Source organism: Pholis gunnellus, assembly GCF_910591455.1.
Source record: "Pholis gunnellus genome assembly, chromosome: 10".
In the NCBI taxonomy this organism is placed as follows: Eukaryota; Metazoa; Chordata; class Actinopteri; order Perciformes; family Pholidae; genus Pholis; species Pholis gunnellus.
In genome coordinates, this window is record NC_136537.1 from 15,693,575 (window position 1) to 15,719,995 (window position 26,421).

The 26,421-nt window shown below is 40.8% G+C and overlaps 1 protein-coding gene across 1 annotated transcript in view; it reads left to right on the top strand.

Annotated features, from left to right (window-relative positions):
• ccdc88b (coiled-coil domain containing 88B) overlaps positions 1-25,925 on the top strand; it is a 28,800-nt gene extending 2,875 nt beyond the window's left edge. Inside the window, exons 6-25 of the mRNA XM_079168062.1 lie at positions 92-173; positions 914-1,072; positions 2,423-2,569; positions 2,791-2,974; positions 3,206-3,321; positions 3,638-3,706; positions 4,339-5,034; positions 5,769-5,948; positions 7,825-8,165; positions 8,463-8,622; positions 9,652-10,038; positions 11,676-11,837; positions 12,058-12,335; positions 12,533-12,676; positions 14,484-14,670; positions 16,373-16,518; positions 20,662-20,769; positions 22,355-22,506; positions 24,545-24,880; positions 25,200-25,925. Coding sequence (XP_079024188.1) covers positions 92-173; positions 914-1,072; positions 2,423-2,569; positions 2,791-2,974; positions 3,206-3,321; positions 3,638-3,706; positions 4,339-5,034; positions 5,769-5,948; positions 7,825-8,165; positions 8,463-8,622; positions 9,652-10,038; positions 11,676-11,837; positions 12,058-12,335; positions 12,533-12,676; positions 14,484-14,670; positions 16,373-16,518; positions 20,662-20,769; positions 22,355-22,506; positions 24,545-24,880; positions 25,200-25,237 — 4,072 coding nt within the window. The 3' untranslated portion in view covers positions 25,238-25,925. The remainder of the gene's footprint in view (positions 1-91; positions 174-913; positions 1,073-2,422; positions 2,570-2,790; positions 2,975-3,205; positions 3,322-3,637; positions 3,707-4,338; positions 5,035-5,768; positions 5,949-7,824; positions 8,166-8,462; positions 8,623-9,651; positions 10,039-11,675; positions 11,838-12,057; positions 12,336-12,532; positions 12,677-14,483; positions 14,671-16,372; positions 16,519-20,661; positions 20,770-22,354; positions 22,507-24,544; positions 24,881-25,199) is intronic.
• Positions 25,926-26,421: the final 496 nt, after the last annotated feature.

A 26,421-nucleotide genomic window follows, 5' to 3' on the forward strand; every position in this document is an offset into this window, starting at 1 on the left:
TCATCTTATTTTTTTTTGCAGCCAATGTATCACAGAAAAATACTGTTTTGAAAAAAAGTGTAATTGTATTGTTTGACTTTTGTTTTTTTAGGGAAGATAAAGGTGATCAGATATTGGATTGCAACCTGGAGATTCAAACCATGGAGGACCAGCTCAAGAAACTTCACAAAGAGGTACGGACTGAAACCTGGTGCTCTGATTTAGTTTTTTCTCTGTCAAAGAGAAACAGATACAGAGATGCTTTGGATACAGAGAAAGACTTTATCACACATAAAGCTTAACGAGTTTGGCAACGGCTGTGCTATACTGTATATTAGGCCTAAAAAAAAGCAATACAGCACAGCCAGCAGCACAAAACACAGGTGGCTTTTTTAATATCCAATAAGTAAATTCTCCTAGGTTATGTCTTTAGCTGCAATTAGACAACACACATTGCGGCCAACTGCAATTTCGCCCAAAAGAACATTGTTGTTAAAGTTCATTCTCAGCTAAACTTGACAGTTTAGACGCTCAGAATCCAAAACAAAACAACAACAGGAATGATGCTGGATAACACGAGGCCTTCGCCGAATCATTTCCTTGTATTTTTGTATTGTCGTTTTGCTAAATTTACTTACAAGAGCTTCAAACAATGCTCCCAAATCACACAGTTTGGAAGATTTGTGGACACTGTTTTGTGCTACAACAAAATATGGAGCATATCTTCATTTAAATGACTTGAATATTCAGTCCAATACTGCGTAGCTCTGACCTTAATCTAAACCAAGTCCTAATATTCACTTTGAACAAAAATCTTGGTGATTGTATTAGACTTTGTCAACGTTTGTTAACTGCACATCTTAGATCTGTTCACAACCTTATTTCACCTCATCCCCATTGGTGTGTGTGTGTGTCTGTGTGTGTGTGTCTGTAGAACCGTTCTCTGCAGGGTGAGGTGAGGGGCATGCGCGCACTGCGGGATGAGCTGGACTGCGCCCGAGAGCGAGCTGCACGGGCGGAGCAGCTCCAGACTGAGCTTCAGAGCTGTAAACACAGATTGCGCAGCCTGGAGCTCACACGCACTCAGCTGAAGGTACACACACACACACACACACACACACACACACACACACCTACACACTCACAGCTCACTACACATACTTCTGAATAAGAAAACAAGCAGCACGGCAACATTTACACCATGAAATACATTCAAATTGCTTTGGCAGTAAGTTACATATTTTAATCTCCCATACAGAACAAAATCAAACATACTCACAATGCCTTTGTACACATCGATACACAAACATATACACATTTATATGAATGTTACCAGCGAAGGTCACTTCAAGAAGATCACCTTTTTTTCAGTACTTTTTTGTCTTTTTTAAAGAAATACCACTTTATCTCAAAAGTCATATATTCCCTCTCACGGCCCTGAGCATTTCAATCAAGAGTGAATATGAACAATTCTGAAGCTCAAAGCCAGATAATTATATTATATTGTGTGACATCATCAGGATGTACAGCCTGAAGCTGCTTCATTGACAAAGAGCAGGAGTAGGTCTTCAGTTATTGGAGCTTTTACACCCAAATGAGATTTATTCTGAAGCAGTATAACTATTCTGAGGCGGAAAATGTGCTCATACTCTTGTAAAGCACCTCACAGTGTCCTCACTGTCACCTTCTCAGTCTCATTTAATTCATTCCACCTCCATACTGCATCTCTGTGACAGCCCACATTAGCTGGCAGGATACATTTTTCTTGTGTTTATGTTTGCAATAAACTTTGCACAGTGATCTCTTGCATAGTTGTTAAAACCAGTACAGCTAATGTTGAATGTTTACATCTAGAGGTGTTCTCTTTTAAAAGAAAAGTACTTCAAGAGTAATTTAGTTTTTATTACATCCTCGGTTTATTCGCATCGTTGCGGTGGTCATTCCTATAGGTAATAATAAAAATGTTAATATATTACTCACCAGGTTGAATGCGAGAATAACGCTAAGAAGACAGAGGAGGCAAAAAACACAGTCCGGTTATTATCGACGCTTTGGATGTGCTCACTTTTGGTTTAACGACTTAAGTCAAGTGTTTAAACTGGTCAAACTGTCGGTTTGTTTACAACCTGTCTGATCGTCCAATTGCTTGTGTTTCTTGCCCTCTCCGACTTTGTTGCAGCAATGTTGCTGTGTTTCTTGAGAAACGGTGACTACAACTGCTTAAAAACGATGGTGAAAACCCAAATTGCCCTTAGCTGCCACTAAAAAGGCAAACATGTGGATCAAAGATAGATTATCTCTGAGGGCTGCAGCAGCAAAAGACACATAGAAACAATCTGATTCCTGAATGTCTACCTGGCTAATGTCTGACTAGTATATAATGTTTATATCACTACATATAGTCTCATGCCTCATGTCTGTCTGTGCATGGCGCCCCCTGCAGGAGCAGCAGCAGCTGTGTGCAGCGCTGCAGGAGACCAAAGTTCTTCTGGAAGAACAGCTGGCCGACGCACGAGCGCGTTGCTCTTTGATAAGGGAGCTCGAGAGGGACAATCTTCTGCTGCGTCATAAAATCATAGACGTGGAAGCGGTTGGTGTAATTTAATAATTGTGTTTTTTTGTGTCGATTTTGTCTAAATACGTATGCTACTGGCTGTATTGGTGTGCGTATGTATGTGTGCAGTAATGTGTGAGGAAATGCCAGTCCTTCTCAAAATCTTGGTATGTGTTTGCACATGTACTTGTATGGCAAAGGGGGAGCGTTTCATGATGAATGAATGTCCTTGTGCGTGCATGTGTGTGTGTGTTTAGGAGCGGGACACCGAGAGGCAGCGGGTTGATGAGCTGCTGGAGATGAACATGAGCCTTGAGGCGGACCTGAGGCACAGCAGCAGCAGTGGCGGCGGCGGCAACCTTTCTGCTCCGGTCGCTGCAGTTCATCGACGTTTCCTCCAATCAGAACTGGACTCCGACGAAGAGCTGAGCGACCTGATTGGTCAGAGCACTTGCCTCTCCGCACCTTGTCATTTAAGACATTTTAATTAACTGATAAGAGAAAATATGTTGAGGTAATACTGGCCCACAGGTTATCAATCAACAATAACCGAGTGAATCTCTTCATATGTCCATTTCTCTTTTCCTCCATTTCTCTTTTTCTGCCTGTCGCGCTTCTCTTTTTTCATCTTTCTCCTACTTTATTCTTTATTTATTTCTCCCTCTCTCTCAGATCACAAGCCGCTGAGCGTGGAGGTGGGCGAGGCTTCGACACTGATGCTGCTGGGAGCGGAGCAGGAGAACGCCGAGCTGAGGAGACGACTGGAGGAGCTGCAGGCCCAGCAGGAGGTCAGGGTTCAGGGGTTCGAGGGTGATGACTGGCAGAAATGATCAATAACAGTTTACCGATACTCCATGATATGTAAAGTAAATAATAGAGCTTTAACATGTCTGTAATGTGCTTTATGATTGATATGATCATTGTGACTTGGTACAAACCATTTCAGGCAAGAATCTTTAATGAAAATACCAGTCGACCCACCTTTCAAGTTAACCAGGCATCACTAAAGTCAGATGTGAAGCTCGTCGCTATCTGAGTAAATGAAACAGGAAAAGCAGGAAGCAACAAATGTAGGAGTTAAACATTCATCTCCTTTTGCTTCAGGCTGATTCTCCAGATGCAAAGGATGAGCTGGCTTGCCTGGAGACGGAGCATCAGAACACACTTGGAGAGGTGAGCTGAAAGGGAAGTAAAAGTTGCTCTGGACCCGACTGAAATAGTTTCTGGCAGACTGCTTTGTCAGACACAGTGTTGAGCAACATTAAGCTTTTTTAAATTCAATTGTATGTAAATAATCAATACATTAAATGATTGCATCCCTATAAATGTCACACAGAGTATGATATAGAAACTCAGTGACTGTTTAAAATGCCAGTTTATACTGTACCTTTCCATAAAAATAATATAAGTGTGATCATTGGATATAACTCAAACACAAACATCTTCAGCAGCTGCGTCAGCTGTATTGAATTGTAAAATGGATGAATCGACAGATCAATAAAAAACACGGATCCCCTTTGTGAAGCTGTCCAAATATACAAATGCGATATAAATCTTTTTTCTATTTTATTTTTTTACATTGTGTTACATATTTTCTCTGGATTTCATATTATTTGTGATGGCTCCTGCCTGTCATCTGTTTCAGGCTGCTGGACTGAGTTTTCTATGGTTGTTTGTGCAGAGTTGTACTTTCGTATACTATTTTTACAACCAAATCAAAAAAATAATTTAAATCAATAACTAATTGCATGTTGTAAGTAAGAACAAGAAGAGAACAGTCTTTATAAACTCCTCTTTCCTTTCAGTTTCAAAACTTGAAGAATGAAAATGCCACTTTGAAGCAGCGCCTTGAACAGCTGCTGACCAAACTGCAACAAATAGAAGACGAGAAGAAGGTGGAAGGAGAGAAGAAGCCAGACAGAAAGGAGGAGGAGAAGGTGGAGAGAGGAGTCCAGGGCTCTGAATCCTGCAGGGGAGAGGGGGAAGGAAGGGTGAGGATGATGGGGGTGAGAGAGAGAAGAGGAGAAATCATTGGAACCCCGAGGGAAGCAGGGGTTGGGGAAGAGGTTCTCCATGTTGAAGGAGAAAATGAAGAACCATGCGATGAGGACGTTGAGTCCAAAAGGAGAGGAGAGGCAGAGGGAGGACAGAAAGAGAAGGAGAAAGAAATGCAAATAAAGAAAGAGCAGACTGCTGTAGCAACAAAGTCAGAGATCCAAAATCACTCAAAAAGCGTCGAAAATAATTCAGAGACCACAGCTGCAGACCAGGATGTTTGTTCCCTGTCTGGTGCTGATGTGGAGCTTCTGACGAACCGGCTCCAGGAGGCCGATGAGGAGGCTGACCGACAGGCGATCGTGGCCCAGGACCTGCGCTCCAAGCTGGGGGAGCAGAGCAAGAAAACCTGGGAGGCTGAGCAGAGGCTGGTGGTCCTGGAGGCCGAGCTGCAGCGTCTAAAGAAAGCAGCAGAGAGTCTGGGAGACGCCCGCAGGCAGATAGAGGTATGGATGGATGGGTGGATGGATGGATGGATGGATGGATGGATGGATGGATGGATGGATGGATGGATGGGTGGATGGATGGATGGATGGATGGGTGGATGGATGGGTGGATGGGTGGATAAAAGGATAGATGGGGTTTGGGTGGGTAGATGTATGGTTGGAAGAAAATGTGCTACTAGAGATGTTAAGATCATGGATATTTGGTTGGTTTGATGGATAAATTAAAGATATATTGTGTTGAATAATATTGGCAAGGGCTGATATTTATGTTATAATTCATAGAATAATTCAGAAGGCAGCTACATGGATTCATTTTAGTATTTATAAAGTTGTTGATCTAAAGAGGAGTTCCTTTGTTTTTAGCCATGCTAGTGGCATCGCTCTACAGATGGCAATGTTGGTCTGATGATTTTCCACTATTTTGGTTCAGACTGAAATATCCCAACAGATATTGGACTGATTGCCATGAAATCTGATGAACATATTCAATGACCCCAGACGATGAAATTAATTAATTGGATTGTTTACCAATCGAACGCTCTACGTTACTCTATAATAAGTTTCAAGTTACATTCTTTGACAATTATATACGAGTTCCTTTCTTAGAAATTATAGCGAACTACGTGACTCATAAAATGAAACCTTGTCCATCAAGTGAGTTTAAAATGGATAAGTACAGACGTCTGTTTTAATAGATAGTTCCCCAGCTCAATATCCTCCCGTCGTGTTCTCAGGGTCTTCAGTCCGAGGGTCTGGTTATGGAGGAGGAGCTGTGCCGCCTGCGGAGCCAAGCAGAGCTTCACAGGATGCAGACCACGATCATCGCCACCCTGGAGGGAGAGCGGGCCGCACTGGAGAGAGACAGGGACACACTACGCAGCACCATGGACGCCCTGCGCACCGCCCAGCGCAAGGTTGAAGAGTACACATGCACACAAACACACAAACACACGATGCAGCTGTGACACCAAACATTTTCATGACCATGGCAGATGTCATTTTACTTCAGGGGAGTTGGATGAATGGCAGGGAAATACATGTAGAAACGTACAAACCAAATTAAAGGGAGCAGAGTTTTTGTGATGTAACACAAGCCCCCAGTAACCAAAAATGTATTACATTTTTAATAGCTGATCTTAATATTCTGTAATCGCTTTAGATACTTACCTGGTTACATTACTTTAGATAGGGGCTCTGCTTGCCAAATGATTGTGTTTTGTCTTGCATTTATATCTGCAGTATAATTATATTATTGCATCGAGAAACTGCTCAGCAGGAGTTGGATTTGACAGCATGAAGTGAAACTGATGAGTCAAGCTGAGAATGAAACAATGTTTTTATAAACACAGTTTTGCGAGAGTGAGTCTGTTTTGAACTGCGATTGTCACATATTGACATGAAACATACCCAGATATCAACGGTGTTGGCACAATTCATTTAGTGCATTTCACCTACATGAAAAACCAAACTAAAATCTTCTGAAAAAAATGGATATAGAATTATGTATTTAATGTGCTATTTGCAGTAAAATTGCAAGACATCAGAGAAATTGCAAGCTAGGGAGAAGAGCAGTGCCAAGTCAGCATTAAAGAAATACCATAAAAGGGATTTGTGAACACCTCCCATTCAGAGAGAGTTGTACTTAATTCTCCTTCTGATGCTGTAATATTCCACTGTATTACCTCTTTTCATAAAGAGAAGATCCACTCTGTATTGTAGTCATTGTGTCTGGACATCAACTAACCTAAACAGTACCGTACATGTTTATACAGTCATGTTTCTACTGTCTGAAATAGGCAGTTTCCAATTAATGTGTTCTGATATTACGCTATCTAACTATAAGATCCCATGTAACTTAACTCCCACTTAATGCAGAATAATGACACAAAGATTGAAAACTGCTCCTTAAAGTAGCTTTAAAAGTTCCCTGTGGAGTCATCTTTACATTTAGTGTAACTCACCAAACACTTTGTGTGTATCCTTGAACTTTAATTAACTATTGACAGGAATGCCGACAGGCATCCTGTCACCTGCGTACTTAAGTGCAATTGTGAGGTACTTAATGCTTTACAAAGGTACTATTTTTAATGCAGGATTGTTACTTTTAATGGGGTATTTTCGTACTGTGGAATTGCTACTTTTACCTGAGTAAAGGATCTGAATACTTCCTCTACCACTGTGCATGAGATAAACAAAGGGGGTTCTGCTCCATAGAGCTACTAGAAGTAAAAAAACAACAACCAAAAAACCCAACCTCCACAGGGTACCTTTAAATCATTTCTAACAAACAATTTCCAAAAGTTACATCAGGAAAGAAGCAGGAGGAGAGTCCAAAAGGGTTTTCAGTGACCGGTTACTGATGTCAAGATGCTCCACATCCCAAAAGATCTTTTGTGCTCACAGCTGTAAAACTTTCGAATTACATGTTTTTGAGAAGCTGGTTGTTTTTTTCTACATTATTTTAAAGGTTTTGTTTCCTATTTGTTGCCTGGTTTGTTAGTCCTGTTTTTAGGTGCATCCCTTGTTGTTTGACCTCTCATTTATAAATTACATCGTTTTTTAAAAGTGTCCTGAGCTACACCAATGTCCTCTTGGAGCATGTGTTAGTTTGTGTGTTAGTGTTATAATATCTCTCATAAGTTGTCTATTGTGACCTGTCTGATTTGTGTTTCATTAATTGACACTGTGCATGTTTGACCAAAATAGTTTCACTTCTGGGCATTAATAAATGTCTCTATTCCAAAGTGGAGAATCAATTAGCATTAATCATCCATCTTGTCTCTTTTCCAGAGTGACCAGCTAGAGCTCTCCTCTCAGACTCTCAGGGCAGAGGTGGAACGACAAGGTCGGAGTTTGGAGACTTCTCGTCGTCGGGAAGAGGAGCTGGAGGCAGAGCTCCGTGAGGCAACTGTGGAGGCCGAATCTCTGGCCCGGGCGCGAGACCAGGCGCTGCTGGAGGCGTCAAGGCTGGAGCAGGAGAAGGAGCTGTGTCAGTCGGAGCTGGACAGCCAACGGAAGGAAGGGAGGCAGAGAGAGAGAGAGGCAGCGAGGCTGAGGCAGCAGCTGGAGAGCACAACCCTGGCTCTGGAGCACAGCAACCAGAGAGCTCGGGCCCTGGACGCTGAACACAGGTACACACACACACACACACACACACACACACACACACACACACACACACACACACACACACACACACACACACACACACACACACACACACACACACTTAACCCTGATCACAAGCTGAGGTACGCAATTAACTTTACAAGGCATCAGAGAGAGCTACTTGGCTGCACCATGTATTTATCTTTAAGGTCAACTCTATCCTCATTCAACCTGTGTCTGACCCATGCTGCTGTGTGTGTGTCTGTGTGTGTGTGTGTCTGTGTGTGTGTTTGTGTGTGTGTGTGTGTCTGCGCGCGCAGACGTGTGTGTCAGCAGCTGTCTGAATCCAAGGAGCTCTGCACTCGGCTACAGGACCTTGAGAAGGAGTTCAGCACTCGATTAACCAGCATGGAGGAGGGTAAACAGCAGCTGCAGGAGCAGTATGCAGCTGCTCAGGCCAAGATTAATTCACTGTCCCAGGTTTGTGTGTGTGTGTGTGTGTGTCGTAGCTGTGACGTGGTAGTTTAGTCACTGACTTATCTTGTCTTCATGAATTCCCACACTGGAACGAAAACACTGTTTTCGGCTGACAATCCAAAAATGCATACATGCTAAATGTGGTGCAACTCTATATCTGTCAGTGATGACGCAAAATTGATGATGATTAATAAATGTCCAAAAAGCTTTCTCCACACTGGAAAAAATGTTTTCTGTTAGTATACATACATTTCTTGTCTACTAACTATTAACTTATACTGTGAGCATTACAATAGTTCTTACTGTATATCATTAGTATGCAGTATGGAATTAGGCAACAACTATAGTTTTAAAGTGATCATATACAGATTATTTTAGGAATGTATCGACCAACAAACTCTTCTGAGTAAAATTAGTCATGTGTAGATTTGTCTTTGATGTAGATCACTGTTTTATTTTCCTCAGATTGTCGTAGAATATTTCTTTGTTAATCGGGAGAAGAGAGTGTTATTCGCAAATCGAAATAATACAAGTCTTCAAATCATTCAAAGTTGTCCTGTTCCATTTATTCTCTTGCAAGAGGGAGAATACCCAACACAGCTCTTCACGCAGTGTGTTGGAAGCATTCTTCAACATACGTTCAAATCTTCACACTCTTTATCCTAAAACAAAACACAGTCTCCGCCTTGAGATAAATCAAGGATGTCTTACGCTGGCTTCTCAGTCTTCCATTTTCCCATGATCTCATTGTCAGATACATTTATGTGAACCTAAACATCCCCAGAATAGGAAGAACCTCCAGTGTGAACCCTTTCTCACCTTCCTGTGTCTGTCTTTATGGCCCTCTAAAGTAAACAGTAACACTCAGTACCTGGCCTGTTCCTAAACCATGTTTAGACAAAGCTAAATGTCTCTAACTCTGTTCTTCTAAGCCATAAAATGTTTCTAAACATCTCATACTGATATATATTTTTGCCATTACAAGATTCTAATCTTGGAGCGCTGCATTGCCTCATATCTCTCTCTTATCAGGACCTTTCCAATGAGCAGGAACGTTCCCAGAAACTATCCACTGAAGTCGAACGTCTGTGCCAGAAACTACAGAAAGCTGAGGCTGAACTAAAGACGACAACCAGCTCTCTCAACCAATCACAGGAGAGAATAGAGTCGCTCTGCCAGAGCCTTAAGAAAAGTGAATCTCTTCTCCACTTGGAAAAGAGAAGAGGAAGTGTGGAGGTGGACACTACGTCAAATTCAGGCTCCTCAGACAAAGCACACATTTCTCAGACACACACCCAGGAGACGTCACATCTGGATCAATCCCCTGCAGCTGGCAAAGGTCGTGATCTTTCCTCGACCCATGCCACAGGAGAGACAGAGAGGCAGCTGAGTGAGCGGTTGATAGAGCTGGAAAGAGAGGTGTGTATCTGTGTTTAATAAATACATGTTTGTGACTGATGTGAGTGGGATCTTCTGGATGCCTGCTTGGTTCGGTTCAGCTCCTGTGTGCTGGAGATGATCTATATTATGTTGAAATTCTTGCTCTGGGGATGCTTAAAGACTACCAATTCACTGTAGGCCGCCACTTCCACAAGTGCAGCACTTTATTTCCAGGACTACCACTTTATCTCTGCTCATCAGTTTTTATAATGTCACCTCGGCTACTGTTAATCTTCCTTATCTCTTCTGCTGCTCTCTTGCTCTAGCTCTTACTTTCTCTCTCTGTCTCAAACACACATAGACACACACATAAACTCTGACATCAAGCTGTGAGGAGATTACAAGTAAAAAAAAGTTCAAAAGTATTATTAGACAAATGTGCTGAAAGTAACAAAAGTAGAAGTACATTCTGGGATTGATTTGCTATTAGATTGTTAATACTGATGCATTAAGGTACATTTTGTTTACCTGCTCAAGGTTGAACTGGTTTTCACCACTTTATTAGTGAGTTAGTACATTTTTTCCAGTGGTTCCCAACCTGGGGGTTGGGCCCCCTCCTAAAGGGTCACAATATAAATTTGTAGGTCATGAGATGATAAATGAGAGGAGAAAGAAGAAAAGGGAAAGTTCTGCTACACAAATTGATATTCTTTTTATAGTATTATATTATATTATTATTATATTATAGTATTGAATATTTTGGGGATGCTTTCACCTCTTTGGGCCTCAAACTGTTAATAAAATGAAACCATCTGAAAGTCACACGCCAATTAAACCACTGGTTTAATGTTAAACAATGTATTGTATTTTATAAGCTCTTCATATGTTCTTTAATGTAAAATCTTAGTAAAAAACAATTTTTTTCGCTCTGAAATGTTGTGGATTGAAAGTAGAAAGTAAAAATAATACTAAAAATTTTACTTTCCAGTACTGGCGTGAGGAGGGAAAACGGTGAAGTGAAAAGTAGGAAGTCTAAAGGAGCAGTGAAATGTAGTAATCCCCGGTGTAGCAGTATGATTCAGTCAGGCGCTTGTAGGAAATGTGAAAGAATGTGAAATGAAAAAGTTGTTGCTGTGCCAGCAATTTAAATTCACACTGTTTTGTTGGGGTTGAGCCGAGTTTTGGTGTGCCTCAAGCTCGTTTTTGTTTTGCATAAAAACACCAGATTTCATCCAGCAATTTTGCAAAATACGACATTGTCTATTCATTTTGAATATATCAATCATATTTTCCAATCAGCACACTTCAAGCCAATAACAAATACGTGTGCAGATTTTCTGATTGGATCATAAATACACATGCAAAAATTCCACTCACTGAAATCTTGTAGAATATTTTGATTATAAACAACATATGTGGACTACTAGTATATATTTGATATGTTGCACATTTCTGCATAAGCACAAGATGAAATTCATCTGTGTTTATACATTGACTCAAATGTCATAAAGCTGCTACCTGACAGAGCGCTTTATAAAGGTCAGCTGCAAATGAGGTTCAAATAATATGGATATTTTGAGGCACACGTGACGTCAAAGGCAGCACAGCCCCTGAAGCAGATGCCTCTGTACACGGCTGTGGACACTCTCTCAATACGAAATGTTTGTCTCCCTCAGAAAGCGGTGGTGATCGCAGAACAGGAGGCTTTACTGTCGCGGCTGTCTCAGTCCCAGGAGGCATGTGAGCACCTTAAGGAGCAGCTGGAGGCTCTGCGCCGGCACTCCCTCAGCCTGCAGGACTCCTGCACCAGACTACAGACACTCAACACCCAGCTACAGGTGACCAAACACGCAGATGGAGAACGTTATTATATCTGAAATGATTTACTCAACTTGGGATTAAAGGAGCATATTGAGACAAAACATCCTTCTTGAAAATTACCACAATGACCTAAAAGAGAAGAGTTGAATCTATTGATAAGAGTTCTGTTAGAAAATGTTGGCACACATTTTATTTCTCCGTTTTAAAACACACACACACACACACACACACACACAGGTGGAGCAAGCATCCCTAAGCTCCCAGCATGCAGCTGTGCTGGCGCGCTGCAGTGAGAGCGAGGCCCGCTGTGCGGCTCTGCAGGCAGAGTCCAAGGTGTGGGCGCGGGAGCGTGAGGAGTCGGTGGCCAGGATGGAGGCTCTGAGGCGGGACCACGATCGGATGACTGCTCTCCAGCAGCGGCAGGAGGTGGAGCTGGAGGAGCTGCTGGACAAACACTCTCAGCTGAGGAGCAACAACCGCAGCCTGGAGGCTCAGCACAGGGAGCTGGAGGCCAGGTACAAACACACACTGACTGCATTCTATTAGACCCTAATGTCTTTTTCCATCCTTGTGAGGACTTTTAGTTCACCCAAGAACAGAAATATACACACAAATCCAACTACACGACCTCTGAAAACACACTCTCTCTCTCTTTCTGTCAAACATTTTAAGACATCATTGTTTCTATGTTTTTTGTGTTTGTCATCTCAAGGTACAAGGAGCTCTTGGACGGAAAATCCCAGCTGGATGAGAGAGAGCTGGAGGTGAAGATGGAGAGAAAGGAGATGGAAGCAGAGGCCCAGAGGAGACTTGAGAGGGAACGAGAGCTGGAGAGGCTGAAAGAAGACAACGAGAGGTAACAAATGCATGAGGAGGAGCAGCAGCATTAATGTTTCTATATGAAGCACAGGAAGCAAAACAGGAATTGGTTTGAATACAAATGTACTTTATGAATGCACAGAATGCATTTTTATTTGATACAAAACAGCAGCACAGACTTAAGTGGCTCAAAACAACAAAAAACAAAAAAATTTAGATTTGTTTGGATATTTTATAACCTCAGTTCCAAATCATCCAAAAGCAGAACATTTAAGGCTTTTAGACACAAGATATTAATTCATGTTAGATGTTGACTCACAGTTTTTCCTTAGATTTTAATTATCTTGATCACGTGTGTGTATTTAAACCACAGACCAGTCTTGCTGGAGCGTCTGATTACATCTCATCTACGGGGTGGTGGGTACTGTATATAATGATGATGATCGTCATCATTATAAGATACTTGTGTACAATAATGATTCATAATCACTGTCATAATGATGTGATTGATTACGCTAGAAACAGGATGGACTCCTCCTCCTGGTTGACAGATGAAACATGATCGAAAATACATTAGTAACATATACAACAAGTCCTTAGACCTGTTTAGTAATACGATGTTCTCGCTGACTTTCATTAATTTTTTCAAAGTGACAATCAGTATTGTCATAATAATAATGTATCAAATGACAAAGTGAAAACAATGTGACAATGATGGGGGTATTGATGAACTTAAAAAGAATGATCACCTTTGTATATGCAGCTCCTCTCAGCTTTATGGAGATTTATAGTGCGTTTCAGCTCATTGTTTAGTCGTCCAGCAGCAACGTTGCTGTTCTGGGTCCCTGTCACGGCATCGACTGCAGCACGCAGCTGTTTTCAATAATACAAACTCTAAATCCCACTGTGCACTCCCTGCTCAGCAGACAGATACAGATAGGACTAGCTGGTGAACATAGTGGAGCATTTAGCAGCTAAAGAGCAAGGTATTGGAGGAACCAAAAAAGAGAAGTTAATATTGGACTTAAACTAATCAGCAGGATATATGAATGGTAATGTTGCGATAGTAACTGCTGGATGTATAAATAAGCAACTGTTCGCTAACACGTACACAATAAAACCTAATTACGTCAATGTTCACAACTTGTTTCTGCTGCCACTAAGTGATCAAAAAATCAGTTCATTATTTTTTTTGTCGTCGATGATTGCAACCCTATTAATTTGGGGTTTTGGACCATTGGTTGGACAAAACAAAGACATTAGGTCACCACGGGCTCATTGTTTTATTATTTGCTTGCATTATATATAACAAATGTTTCATTAATTAATCAATACTGAATGCAATCATTAGTTGCATCTCTAAAGGAAGAAATATGGATAACGGCTGATTTGTTTAATGCTGAGCCATGCTGTACACTGGTCCAGTTTTAACTTTAACATTAAAAGTTTCACTACAAAACATTTTTAATCCACATTGGGAGTATAAAATGTTCGATGTTTAATTACTAGCTATTACCAAATTTCCCCCACAGTGACCGTTAAGAGTTTCATCTACACTCATTGTAGTTCTCACTACAAAATAAAACAAAGGGAACTGCGTAGCTGTATGTTTTTTAAGCAATGGTCCAAAACCACTGACTGACCCCATCATGTGCTCTTCAACCATTTTGTCTGAGATGATATCAGATTTATTTGTTGGTTGTTTTCTGGTTCTGTGATCATGATGTAATATAGTGATGAGCTTCAGTTAAAGAGCACTTACCAAACAAAGGACACACAACACTTTACGGGACAAATAACAGTGACAGCGGTGAGTAAAGCCCGGCTGTGTGTCGGTGTTTCAGGCTGCAGGCCCAGCAGAAGGAGGGGTTGGCGTCACAGGCGGAGCTGCTGGCTACGGGCTCGGTGCTGAGGGCCGAGCTGAGCAACTCCCAGCTGGAACGGACGCGACTGGAGGGGGAACTCAGCGGCCTGAGGGAAACCAACCAGAGCCTGGACATCAGCAGCGCCCGCCTCACCAGCCAGTACCAGGTATTAACCTGAAACACAGAAATGTATTTACACACCTGCAGATACACACAGGTGCTCTGTATTCAAGCTGCCAGCCGACCATTGACATGCAAAAAAGGGATTTAGTGCTTCACAGACACCCTAATACATTACCCTCTTTATATAAAATAATACATTTAGTCTAAAAATTATTGGGCAAAATAAACCAAATGTATTAGGTCTGAATTGGAGGTTATAAAGACTATTTGACATAGTTGTGGTCATTGAGGAACAGCTTGATATAAAAATAAAATTTCAGATTGACTAGTCAGAAAAATGATATAATGGGCCAAACAGAAACTGAATACCAAGTAGTGAATAAAGAGTTGAACCATCTTTGCCTCCAGAACAGCTTTACTCTTCTGTGCAATGCTGTCAAACGAGCGCTGAATATTGAAAACGTTCTTCAACCAGTCGTTTGAGGGGCGAAACAGGTGGAAATTGACTTCCTGTAAAGGGTTTAAGAAGTCAAAGAGCAGATCTCACATTATGCTGCTTCGTCCAGCTGCTCATGAACCCTGAATCAAAAGCTGGTACAGGAGTTCTGGTTTGCAGATAGATGTGAAGAAATGTTGTACAAGAAGAAGCAGATACACAAAATCCCTGCAGGATTCAAGACATACGTAGACCAGTTCTCTGGATTATTGTCACCACAGTTTTCAGAATCATCTATAAAATGTCAAATAGACATTTTTACACTTGCTAATCATAGCATCGCAACCGTGCAACATGCTGTAACTTTACAGGTGAGTAGTTGAGATCAAAATGAAGGCAGGGAGTGCCTGTATTGTTTTTTTTTCTGAATATATTCATTGTATCCACTAAGGCAAATTCCTTGTAAGTAAAAACCCATTTGGCAATAAACTTTACTCAGGTTCTGATTAATGCAACAAAACCATTTTTTGTTGCACTGCAGGTAGTTAGGTTTTGATCCTGGGAATCAGACACCCAGGCTTCTCATTACAGTGTTTTGTAGAGAAGTGGAGAGGCAGCAAGGCTTCGCTTTGATCAAAAGGAAAAGTTAAGTTAGGAGACTGTTAGGTCTCGCAATTAACCTGTTGCAGATGGCGCTGCAGGTGATTAAACAGGACTGCGGCTGTGAAAGGCAAAAATAATTGGAAACAGAATTACAAATAGGAAATTGTGAAAGATGTTCATGCAACGGTGTAGCCGTAAATGATTGTAGGTTTCAAATATTCTAAACTGAGACATGTGTTCAGATGTTAAGAAAGATCACCTGTGTGTAACTTCTTTCACAAAGTAATTCCATTCATAGATGATGTGGTTTTGTGTTAGAAATTTGATGTTATCTCTGCCTTAAACAGCATCTTTGTTCATTTATGAGTCAGTGCTGCTGAGCTCTGACCTCTTGCTTCACAGTTTTGTCAGGTTTCATTAAACAAGTTTGCAGGTTTTTTTGCACCAATGGACCAGCTATTCAGTCACCATCAATTGGGTCTTTAAAAGATGTAACATTCAATACTGCTGACTACTTTTCAACTATTTCTCAATTAACCTGTATAAATATTTCTGCAGGTCCATTGTGCGTTTTCTCTCTTTTACAGTTGCTATTCTTGTCTACATTGATGGATATCTGTGCCCTTACACACACATACAAAAACTAAATATTTGTATCTTACCAAATTAATTATTTTGATTGACATTTATTGTCTGGTGTGTGTAGCTGTTGACTCAGCTGAAGGGCAACATGGAGGAGGAGAACCGACACTTAGCAGAGCAGAACCAGGGCCTGCTGAAGGAGAACCGGGCCTTACTGGAGCAGAGCCTGGAGCGCCGAGACGAGCACTACTCACAGCAGAGGGAGTACCAGTCAGTACACACACACACACCACACACACACACACACACACACACACACACACACACACACAGACACACACACAGTCCGGATAACTTATTTTGTTTGGAATTACTAACAAAACAGAATTACTGGAAACAGAAGCATATTGACGAGGAAATCAGGTTTCCTCACAAAAAGACATTTAACACTGTTGTTCCAATTAAACCTAAGTAATGTGTGTAACAGAAATCACTATTTGTTAACATTGTAGGCGGTAACACAGTCTGTATTCATATCCAGGACATAGAAGCACTTATGTAGAGGTTTGAGACTGCGAGACAACAATTTCACAGTGCAACAACACTTTTGCAGTCGTCCTTTAAAATGATGAACAGACTAATCAGATTAATCCAGAACTAATAGGGAGCATGCAGGGCTGGTTTCACCTGTTAAGTGTAATGAGCCACATTTCTCACAAATTAAATATTTTTGCAGCTTAATTTAAAGCTTTTATTCTTGAAAGGATCTTTTATTCACCAAGGTGTCACTTTTTTTTCTTAAATAAGTGAGAAAGATGTCACTGTAAACATAGCACATTTTAGTTCAGCAGCCTACCACGCAGTCACCTTTAAAGATGGAGTCAGCAACACGGGAGAAAGATTGTTGATATTTTAACGAAACACCCAAACAAACAAAAACAAACGTTAGCATGTGCCCGATTTACCATCCCTCTCGCTCCCCCTGCCTTTCTCTTCATGCTCACGCGATGTAGACTGTGGCTATAAACCTGCCATTGGCCGGGTATTTCAAGCGGCATTCTCCTCCCCTTCCGCTATCGCCGCTATCTATTATGCAAGCAGGTTGGTTTAAAGAAAAACAATCAAGTCATTGCGTTTTTACCCCCTATAGCAGAATGAAAATGTGTGGACCATTCTCCAGAACTGACACAGCGCTGTGGACGTCTGACTACGCATGACTGCCCTTTTGTTTGTTTGTTTCAAATCCTCAGGGCATGCTGGGATAATGGGATAATCAGGATAATTAAGTATTCAAGATGGAAGGATCTTGGGTTTGACTAACAAGAGTTTATATATGCAGCCTTTATTGTGGCAGGATAACACTTCTTTGAATCTTTGGAACAAACGCAAAAACAGTATGTGTCATTTCTATATGTGATTCACGCAAAATAGAGAAATATTGTTTTATCTTAAGAAGAATTTTCGGGTAACATTTAGGTTGCTCAAGGTTAAAGGCACCCTGTGGAGTTTTCGATCATTAGTAGCTATGTGAAGTGAGTAAATGTGAGTGGGTTGTCATTTCCAGGAGGATGTACATGCATGGGCAAGAGCACACAAAATCACAATATTCCTGCCTACAGTTGGCAGTAATGCACCAGGGAGCGTAGCAATGCACCAGGAAAAGACAAGAGGAAACTAACACGCTAGGAAACATGGATTGGAAGAATGCAGGTTCCAAAATGTCTAAAAAAGGAATTGCATTTAACTCATTTGTCGGGCTTTAAGGATACACACAATACGTTTCTGTGAGAAACAATAAACATAAATATAACACAGGGTACCTTTAATAGGAAGGGGTACTGGGGATGCAACTGTATACTATAATTGTCCAGTTTAATTTACATCTTTTCACCTGAACATTGGGCGCACTGAAGGAGGAGTTAAAGTTACACTTTTTTACGTTAATAGACCAAATGTTGATTTGTGAAAGGGGTTGTTTTGTAATGATGAACACAGAGTCATCACCAGACTCTGCAGCTACCCTCAGTTTAAAAAATAGTTAGCTAAAAACTCACAATCTCTAATATCAAGCACTTCTAATGATGTAGACAGGACTCGCTGGTGCTCCAGACTCCCTCTGGGGGCGACCTTAAGTGAGACTTGAATCCATATCAAACCTGACTCGTACCGGTGTCACCCTCTCCACTCCTACCTATTGCAAACATTTGAATGTTATTGAAATAAGAGAGCTGTTCTGTAGACATCACTTAGATTTAGCGTTGTGATACTTGTGAAGAGCGCTTGAAACCACTTCAGAGTTTCAAAAGCTTTAACTGAAACCTCAAAAGATTCCCTGACCAGTAATTTTTGCTTCTAAGTTATTTGATGAGGTATTATCATCCCAAGGTCTGAAATTCAGAACCAAAGGCTTACAGTGCATTTTTAGAGTAGTTTATTTGAACTGGAGTGTTAATTCTTGCAGTTCAGTTTATTTGAGCAGGAAATGCAGGTCTCTGCCCTTAGCCAAGTGAACTGTAGTGTGGTTGATAAGGAATGACAATCTAATCCAAACTAACACTCGGATTCAAGTCTAAATAGGGTGGAAGTTCATCATGAAGAGATAAAATCACAAACTGGATGACTTAACAGCGCAATCTGCTACATATTAGTCCGTGCGATGGCCAAACACAGAAATATACAAAATAGCATCCAGTTTGGCTAAGATTTAATGGAAAATAGTTCTAAGTACTTTTAAGATAAACTGCCTCATTAACACAACGCTTTCTTTAGTAAAACCAGATTGAAAGGCCCGTCACAGACATCTAGGCCTCCTGCCTCTCAGTCAGTCTCGTCTCTTTATTTCCATTGAAGAAGTGTACAAATATATTCCAGACCTTGGTAAGTGCAAAAGACAGTTTAAAATGTTTGCTTTACGAAGTCACTTTTGTTGTGAGTGACGCAGAGCAAATGATGCAGTGACTTTGCCCTTCCGAACTTAATGTTGCAGGAAATGTTGTGAATTCAGTGGGCAGACATGTGAGGAGGCCTCGTAAGCTTTCATGAAATGAATTGAACGGGCCTTCAAGAGTGCTGTGTCAAACTAAACATTATTACATTGGAAAGCATTCAATAAACTGGACTTACTGATCAGAAATATGAAAACAAGATGAAGAGTCTCAAACCACGATAGCGTCTCTGTGAGGCTGTTCAAGGCACAGTGGTGCTTTGAGCTAAATGCTAATGTCATGCTAACATGTTAATGCTAAGCAGATATAATGCTTACCATGTTCAGCATCTTAATTCATGGCCATCAATCCAATAGTGTTTGAGATATTTCTCTCAAAACAACAAATGTGAGCCTCATGGTGGCGCAAGAGGAGAAGTCAGGGGATCATCAAGGTCGGTAGGCTTCATCCTCTGGGGATCACGAATGTCTGCCTTGGCTAAAAACAACACATTTAAGAGATTTCTGTGTTTGATATATAAATAAATAAGGTAACACAGTATCATAAAATGTAGTCAGTTACTTGAAGTACATATACTACTACATGAAGATGTGTTTTTTGTTGCATAGCAACGTAATCCTGCATGTATAGCAGGAGTTCCTGACAGCTTTCCATAACAACAGAAAAAGCATTAACCAGTGTGAAACTGTCATTCTCAAAGCAGAACTCGCTTTGTTACTCCTCTCAACTGTATTTGCAAAAAACAACAACAACTGAATAGCCTTTGAAGAGTTATCCAACAGTTGTTGAGGTTTTACAGTCTGGAGCAAAGCTGTGGACTGACCGAACGATGGACCAACAGACCTCCGTGCCGCTAGCATGGCTAAAAATATACGCGGGCCTCGATGCTGACCGTTGCTCACCTCCATAACCTTCCTGATCTGTTCCGCTCATAGCTGTGTGTCAGTAACAAGCGGTCATATTTTCAGCAACTTTGTGTTCAGTGCTTTTATTCTGAGCCGTCTTCTATGCAGCACACAGGCTATTCATCAAAGTCCTGCTTTATGTCTGTCCACACACGCAGCTTGAACCCTGAACCCTCCGCTCACCAGCAGCCCGTGAACATTAACACACACACACACACACACACACACACACACACACACACACACACACACACACACACACACACACACACACACACACACACACACACACACACACACACACACACACACACACACACACACACACACACACACACACACACACACAGTCTCATTTCTGATCTTCTGGTTTAAAAAGAGTCCAGTTTAAACAGCAAAGCGAGCCCCAATTGTCAGTAGTGAGTTTACAGGAACATGCACATCAGCCACGTTACATACCCACTTTCAGAAATAATCCCATCAATTTGCACGGATAATGAATGCATGAAATTAATGAAACAGACTTTCCCACTCAGCTGATGCTTCCATGTGTTTCTCTTCAGGGAGAAGCTGAGCGAGCTCCGTCGGGAGAAGCAGAAATTGGTGGAGAAGATTATGGATCAGTATCGAGTCCTCGAGCCCAGCATGCAACCTCCAGCCAGCAAAGCCAAGTACTAAATATATAAATATATATAAATACACACACACCTACATCTGTGCATTTATACAATACAATATCCCTGCAAGACAAGGGGAGACAAATGTGTTTGTACAGCACATTTCATACACAAAGACAATTCAAGTGCTCGAAACAAAGAAAAGAAATACAAGTGTACAGATGAATAGAGTTTAGTTCAAACAAGGTTAATAATGACGGAATTAAATTATGTTTTTAGTCAGACACAGAGGAATACAACAATGTTTTACTTATTTATATCAATAAATATAATGTTGTGTAGGATTGAATCCACTCGATTTTATTGCATTATATTGGAAGGTGTTTCTTATATTTCCTCCACCCCATTACCCAAACACCACCTTAACCTCAGCATCAACAAGTCATGGTGCCATCAAAACCTAAACCGTACAAACACAGGTTTAATTTGGATTACTGGTTTTTAATTAATTGTTGCCACTATGTCAATACTTAATACTTTGGCCTTCGGTTTACTGTTTTCTTCTTCTTCACTCTCTTTATGTTGTTGTCGGGCTCTGAGAGGTGGCAGCCTACCAAAGGTTTTGACCTTGAGCTAAATGTTTTGGATTCCTAACTGAATACATTTGGATTAAATGATGATCTTTCATTCAAATTGTTTGTATTATTATGAAGCCTTTGCTTCCAGAGTGTTTGAGAGACACGGGATATTTAATTTCTCCGTTTTGTATTTTGTGTGGCGTTTCGCTCTCTCAAGATTACCTTGTAGTCTGAGTTTTAGAGCGGTTACAGTGCAATATGTGTTTCTATAGTCCTTTCAATGAAAAGCTTCTAATAAAAGCCCCCCCCCCCCCCCACACACACACACACACACGTCTTCGGATGATGGCTTATTCTCTATATGAGGAGGATTTTTTTTTTCCCCTCGCGTTGTGTTTTCTATCATCTCTAAGCCACTGGTTTCTTGTGAGTGTATCATGATCAAATCTGTGAGGACGATCTCTTTCTGTGTTCCTCTTAGTGTGGTACCGCACAATAAAAGGAGAAAGAAACCACTTGTGGTGCTTTCATGAAGGCTTGTTTCAGAGATAAGAACATAAATTGGTAAACTGAGGTGCCGCTATCTCAGTTCGTAAGTTGTTTCGCGGAACAGCTCAATTCGCCGAATTCATTCTGAGGAAGCGTACCCGTCTTTCATTGGTAAGCAGTTTGTACCGCAAATGAAAATGTAAGTTAGGATTGTTGTGTACAAATTATCCAAGTCTCATAGAATTGGATTTTCTCCTTAGTTCTACAAATGAATATAGTAATGACATTAGAACTATAACATTTACAAATAGATTTTCTTGACGTCATGGTACAAAGTGCTTTCGTTGGCACAATAAATGACGGTTGGCTCGCACCTTTAGGGCCATTTTATTCTCATTTTATTCTCATTTTATTCTCATTTTATTCTCATTTTATTCTCATTTTGAAAACATGCAGCCCTTGTTACACTTGGCATCCTCCAAGTGTTTTCTGAAGAATCACACACACACACACACACTCACTCCTAGGTCATTCCTCTTTGTAAATGGTCCCTGTCCTCTGTGTCCTCGTAGGAAATCTAACTGGATTGCGGACAGGATGAAGAAGCTAATCAAACCCCGGGGAGGAGGAAGAGAGGGACGCGCCCTCTTCACAGCCATGGGCAGCGTGGAAAACCTGGCCGACAGCACTGAATTTACGTCAGACACACACACACCTCAGCCTGGTGAGACCACACACACACACACACACACACACACACACACACACACACACACTCAGCCCAGCACACTACCTCTCTTTCTCTCTCACACACACAAACACCAGCCGACTGGTTTTCACAAAGATATGCTCACATGCTCACCCCATCAAGCGAGGCTACAGGCATGCATACAAATCATCTCATGACTACCAAGTGTGGTCTGCATTGATACCACTCTCTTCTCGTTAGATCTCTCCCTATAGAGTGCCAAGACTTACCAAGGCCGGCTTTCTCTGCTAACCACATGTTGAAAGGAAAATATTCACAGGACTTCAGCCTCTTTTAATGCACCTTGACTGTGGAATGCATTTTACTGGCTGAGAGAGGGGGAATAAAACTCTCTGCAGACATTTTCAAAGCCAAGATTTAAGCTCAAACCTGCATTCAGGATATGTTTTCTCTCTTTTTGACATACTGTCATTGTCCTCATTTAATTTATTTTTTCCTCGCATTGCGTTTTCTATTATCCCTCCGTAAACCCAGCCCTCTAAACTGTGTGTCAGGACCAACACTGGGAGGCCTGGCTCTTTCTGTTCCTCAACAGGAGGATTGGTGGTTTTTAAATCGAGCCTGTGTCCCAGGAAGAGTCTCAATATCTGAGCTACACACTTAAGTGGAAGAAAGAGAAAATCTAAAGATGATGCATGTAGCAAACACTGTGTATCCCAGTTAAAAGTAATTTGAATCCCAGTTTAATTGCTCGAGATAAATGATATGTTTTGTAAGAAGATTGTTTGAGCTAGCCAGGACATTTTTCACACTTCCTATCTTGCATGTTTGAGGTGACATTTCCCACAATTCAAACATTTAACCCTGATTTAACCCACTTTATGGTGTCTTAACTTGAGCTTAACCACTGGCATCAGGTCAGTTTTTGCAGCTGGTGTTACAGCTCTGAACAGACTGGGGCACAGTGAGTTCTGCCTGCAGTTCTTTATCTCATTAAGTCAGAATTTATGAATAATGTATATTATTTCAATTTGGTATAATTTACTGTTAAATAGGTTAGGATTGGCTTTTTGAATATTAAGATCAGGGTTCTATCCATGGTAAGCTGTTTAGTTAACTGTGTTTTAAATCCTCTAGAAACATGTACTTAATAAAATGATGTATGCATTTGAATCTACTTAGAAGCACAATTTAAACAGCACTAATTACCAAGTTAGACCATTATGGAGGCACGTTTTGAAAGTAGCATTTTTACCAATTTAAATTTGAGCATCATTAGTATAATTAGTTATTTGAAATGCCACATTGTCTAAGAAAAAGAAGGTTAGGTTGCTACCATTCAAATATATCCATACATGCGATTACATTTATAGCGCGCATTCTCTGTGATGCATCCCAGGAGGAATTGCAGTTGATAAATGCATGGAGAGAAACTCAGCATACGTGCTTGACGAAACTACATTCATGTACTTCACAAAGCATGTACCCTTTATTGTTTGTATACAAGTTATAATTGATAAATAAGGGTTTTAGAAATGAGCACTTATTAACTGTACAGTGCTTTTCTACATCACATTCACACACTCACAGAATGATGGTTGGCAGGGCTGCCGGGCCATCAGGAGCACATTTTCTGGGTCTAATGTGTTGCTCAAGGACACTACGACATGTGGACAGGAGGGGATAGGAATCGAATAACTAATCTTGTGATTAGTGACGGACAAGCTCTACCACCTGAGCCACGATTCATTTATATCCCCAATTCATTTCGGCATCTTTCATCGTCCCTGGAACTGCATTTGCATTGGAGGAAAAAGTACCTTCCTTCCTGGTTTGTGCTTTAAAGCCGTCAGCAGATTTGTCCCACCTGGTGGCACACAGCGAAGCATTTAGCACAGAAGACAAATGTTGAAAACCATCATTGATTATATTATCTCAGCATGAAGGAGCCAATAATTTACTGATGTCAAAATGTTAACATTACTCCCATGGCCTTTGTATGCACATGGAATTTAAGTAATATTAACTTTGAATTGATTTCATATTGTTTCAGACCCCCGCAGTGCTCCCGTCTCTCCCTGTCCCATGAGAAAAGCTCCCTCCCAGACAGAGCTGGACATCTCGGCTCCCGGGACTCCGGCCATGCGCGGGCGTCGTAAGCTGGGATCCCGTCACGGCTGGGGGGGGCTTGGGTTGGTAAGAGGAGGCTCTGGAGTCTCCCAATCCTTCAGTCCTGGTGACCACAAAACACCACCCCGCCTGCGGCTGTGCTCCAGCCAGAACAACTCCGCTGTCCTCTGGGAGGGACAAAGACGCGAAGCAAATACACCCCAGGCAGCGGACGCACTGTTGAGCAGTCAGGAGAGTGTGGAAGGGGATGAAGGCAGAGGTGAGGTGGAGAAAGTGGGATGAGGAGGATGCATGTCCATGTGTGTACTGGCCACCGTAACAAGCCATTTAGTCAGGTGTTCCTTTAAAGAAGGAAAATAGCAAAATAAGTAAGAAAATGCTGAGATTTTTTTAGATTGAATTTGAAATTTATAATTTAAAAAAATGATTTGTTCAGATGGATAGTTTTAAAGTGTTTGTGTGCGCACAGTATTGTGAAAGGTCTGTGAGGTAACAAGTTAATTCAAGCATTCAAAATAATATCATTTATAATAAAACATGTATGCGCCAATTAGACTGTGATCTTCTCTGCCTTCCAGACAATCAACACTCCAGTGACGACACCACGACGACCTGAGACAGAACCGTCGACTCTCAATTAAAAAATAGATATTTTTATGGACTCCAGGCAAAATGTTTTGATATGTCTGACTATTTTAGATATGAGATCCTTCTAATGTATTTTTAATAGCCTACATGGATGAATAAATCCTTTTGGCAATAGTGAGTGTAGTTAGTTGTGAACCATCTTTCTGCTACACTGTATATATAAAACGTTATTAGTCAAGAATAAAACTGAACACATCACTTAAAATATCATTTTTTCTTTACAACAAATCAGTTGATAAATTACAAGAAAACTTAATTTTTTCACTTTATTTATCTGTTACTTGGATCCTTTTTTCTTTGGTTTTGCCACAAATTTTTATCTTTTTCTATTCCCTGTTTTCAAACTGTTTGCTTCCCATTTCCTACCAAAAGTCAGCATACGTTTATTTTAACTAGCCTATAGGCTACTGTAGGAACAATCATCCCCGAACAGAATATAAAGTTGGTTTTGTGCCAAAACTCAACCATAGCTGCCGTAGTTTTATAGTCCTTTTTACACTCCATGTTAATTATTGACTTACAATATTATTTATTGATGTTTTCGGCTATATTTCTGACCTTTTACTACATTATTTTTAGTATCAGGGCTCCGTACTCTACATACAGACCCATGCACCATCTGTGCAGTGTGTGTGGGCCCGCTAAAATACAGATGCTTAGTGAAGACACCAGGAATATCAAAGTAGATTTTATTACACCATGTATTTCTGTTTGAAAGTTCAGTGCTAGAAGTGCTTCATCTTGTCTTCCATAAACCTTGATAGGATTAACAGAAACAATGTTTTTTGGTCCTTCTGATCACCTCCTCTGTAAGTTGGTTAACTGAAAGTCTCTCATATTTTGTAGGATATGCTTCAAGGTAAAAAGGAGAAGCTATTATACTGATACAAATATTGAATATTAGCACTAGCATACCCAATAAAAGGTGCCACAATAATTACTAAAGTTAAGAACTAAGAAAAAATGATTAAGTCATCTGCAGTCCAGTTTGATCGCTCAGAGTCAGAATTATGCAGGAAGAGAAATAAATAAATAAATCTATGATGAAGCTGCTTGTAACCCCGAGATCTGATCTGTGCACAGCGGGATGCACATGGAGAAACCCCTCCATCTGGCTCACATATGGCTATAAATCCCATTTCATTTTAGGGT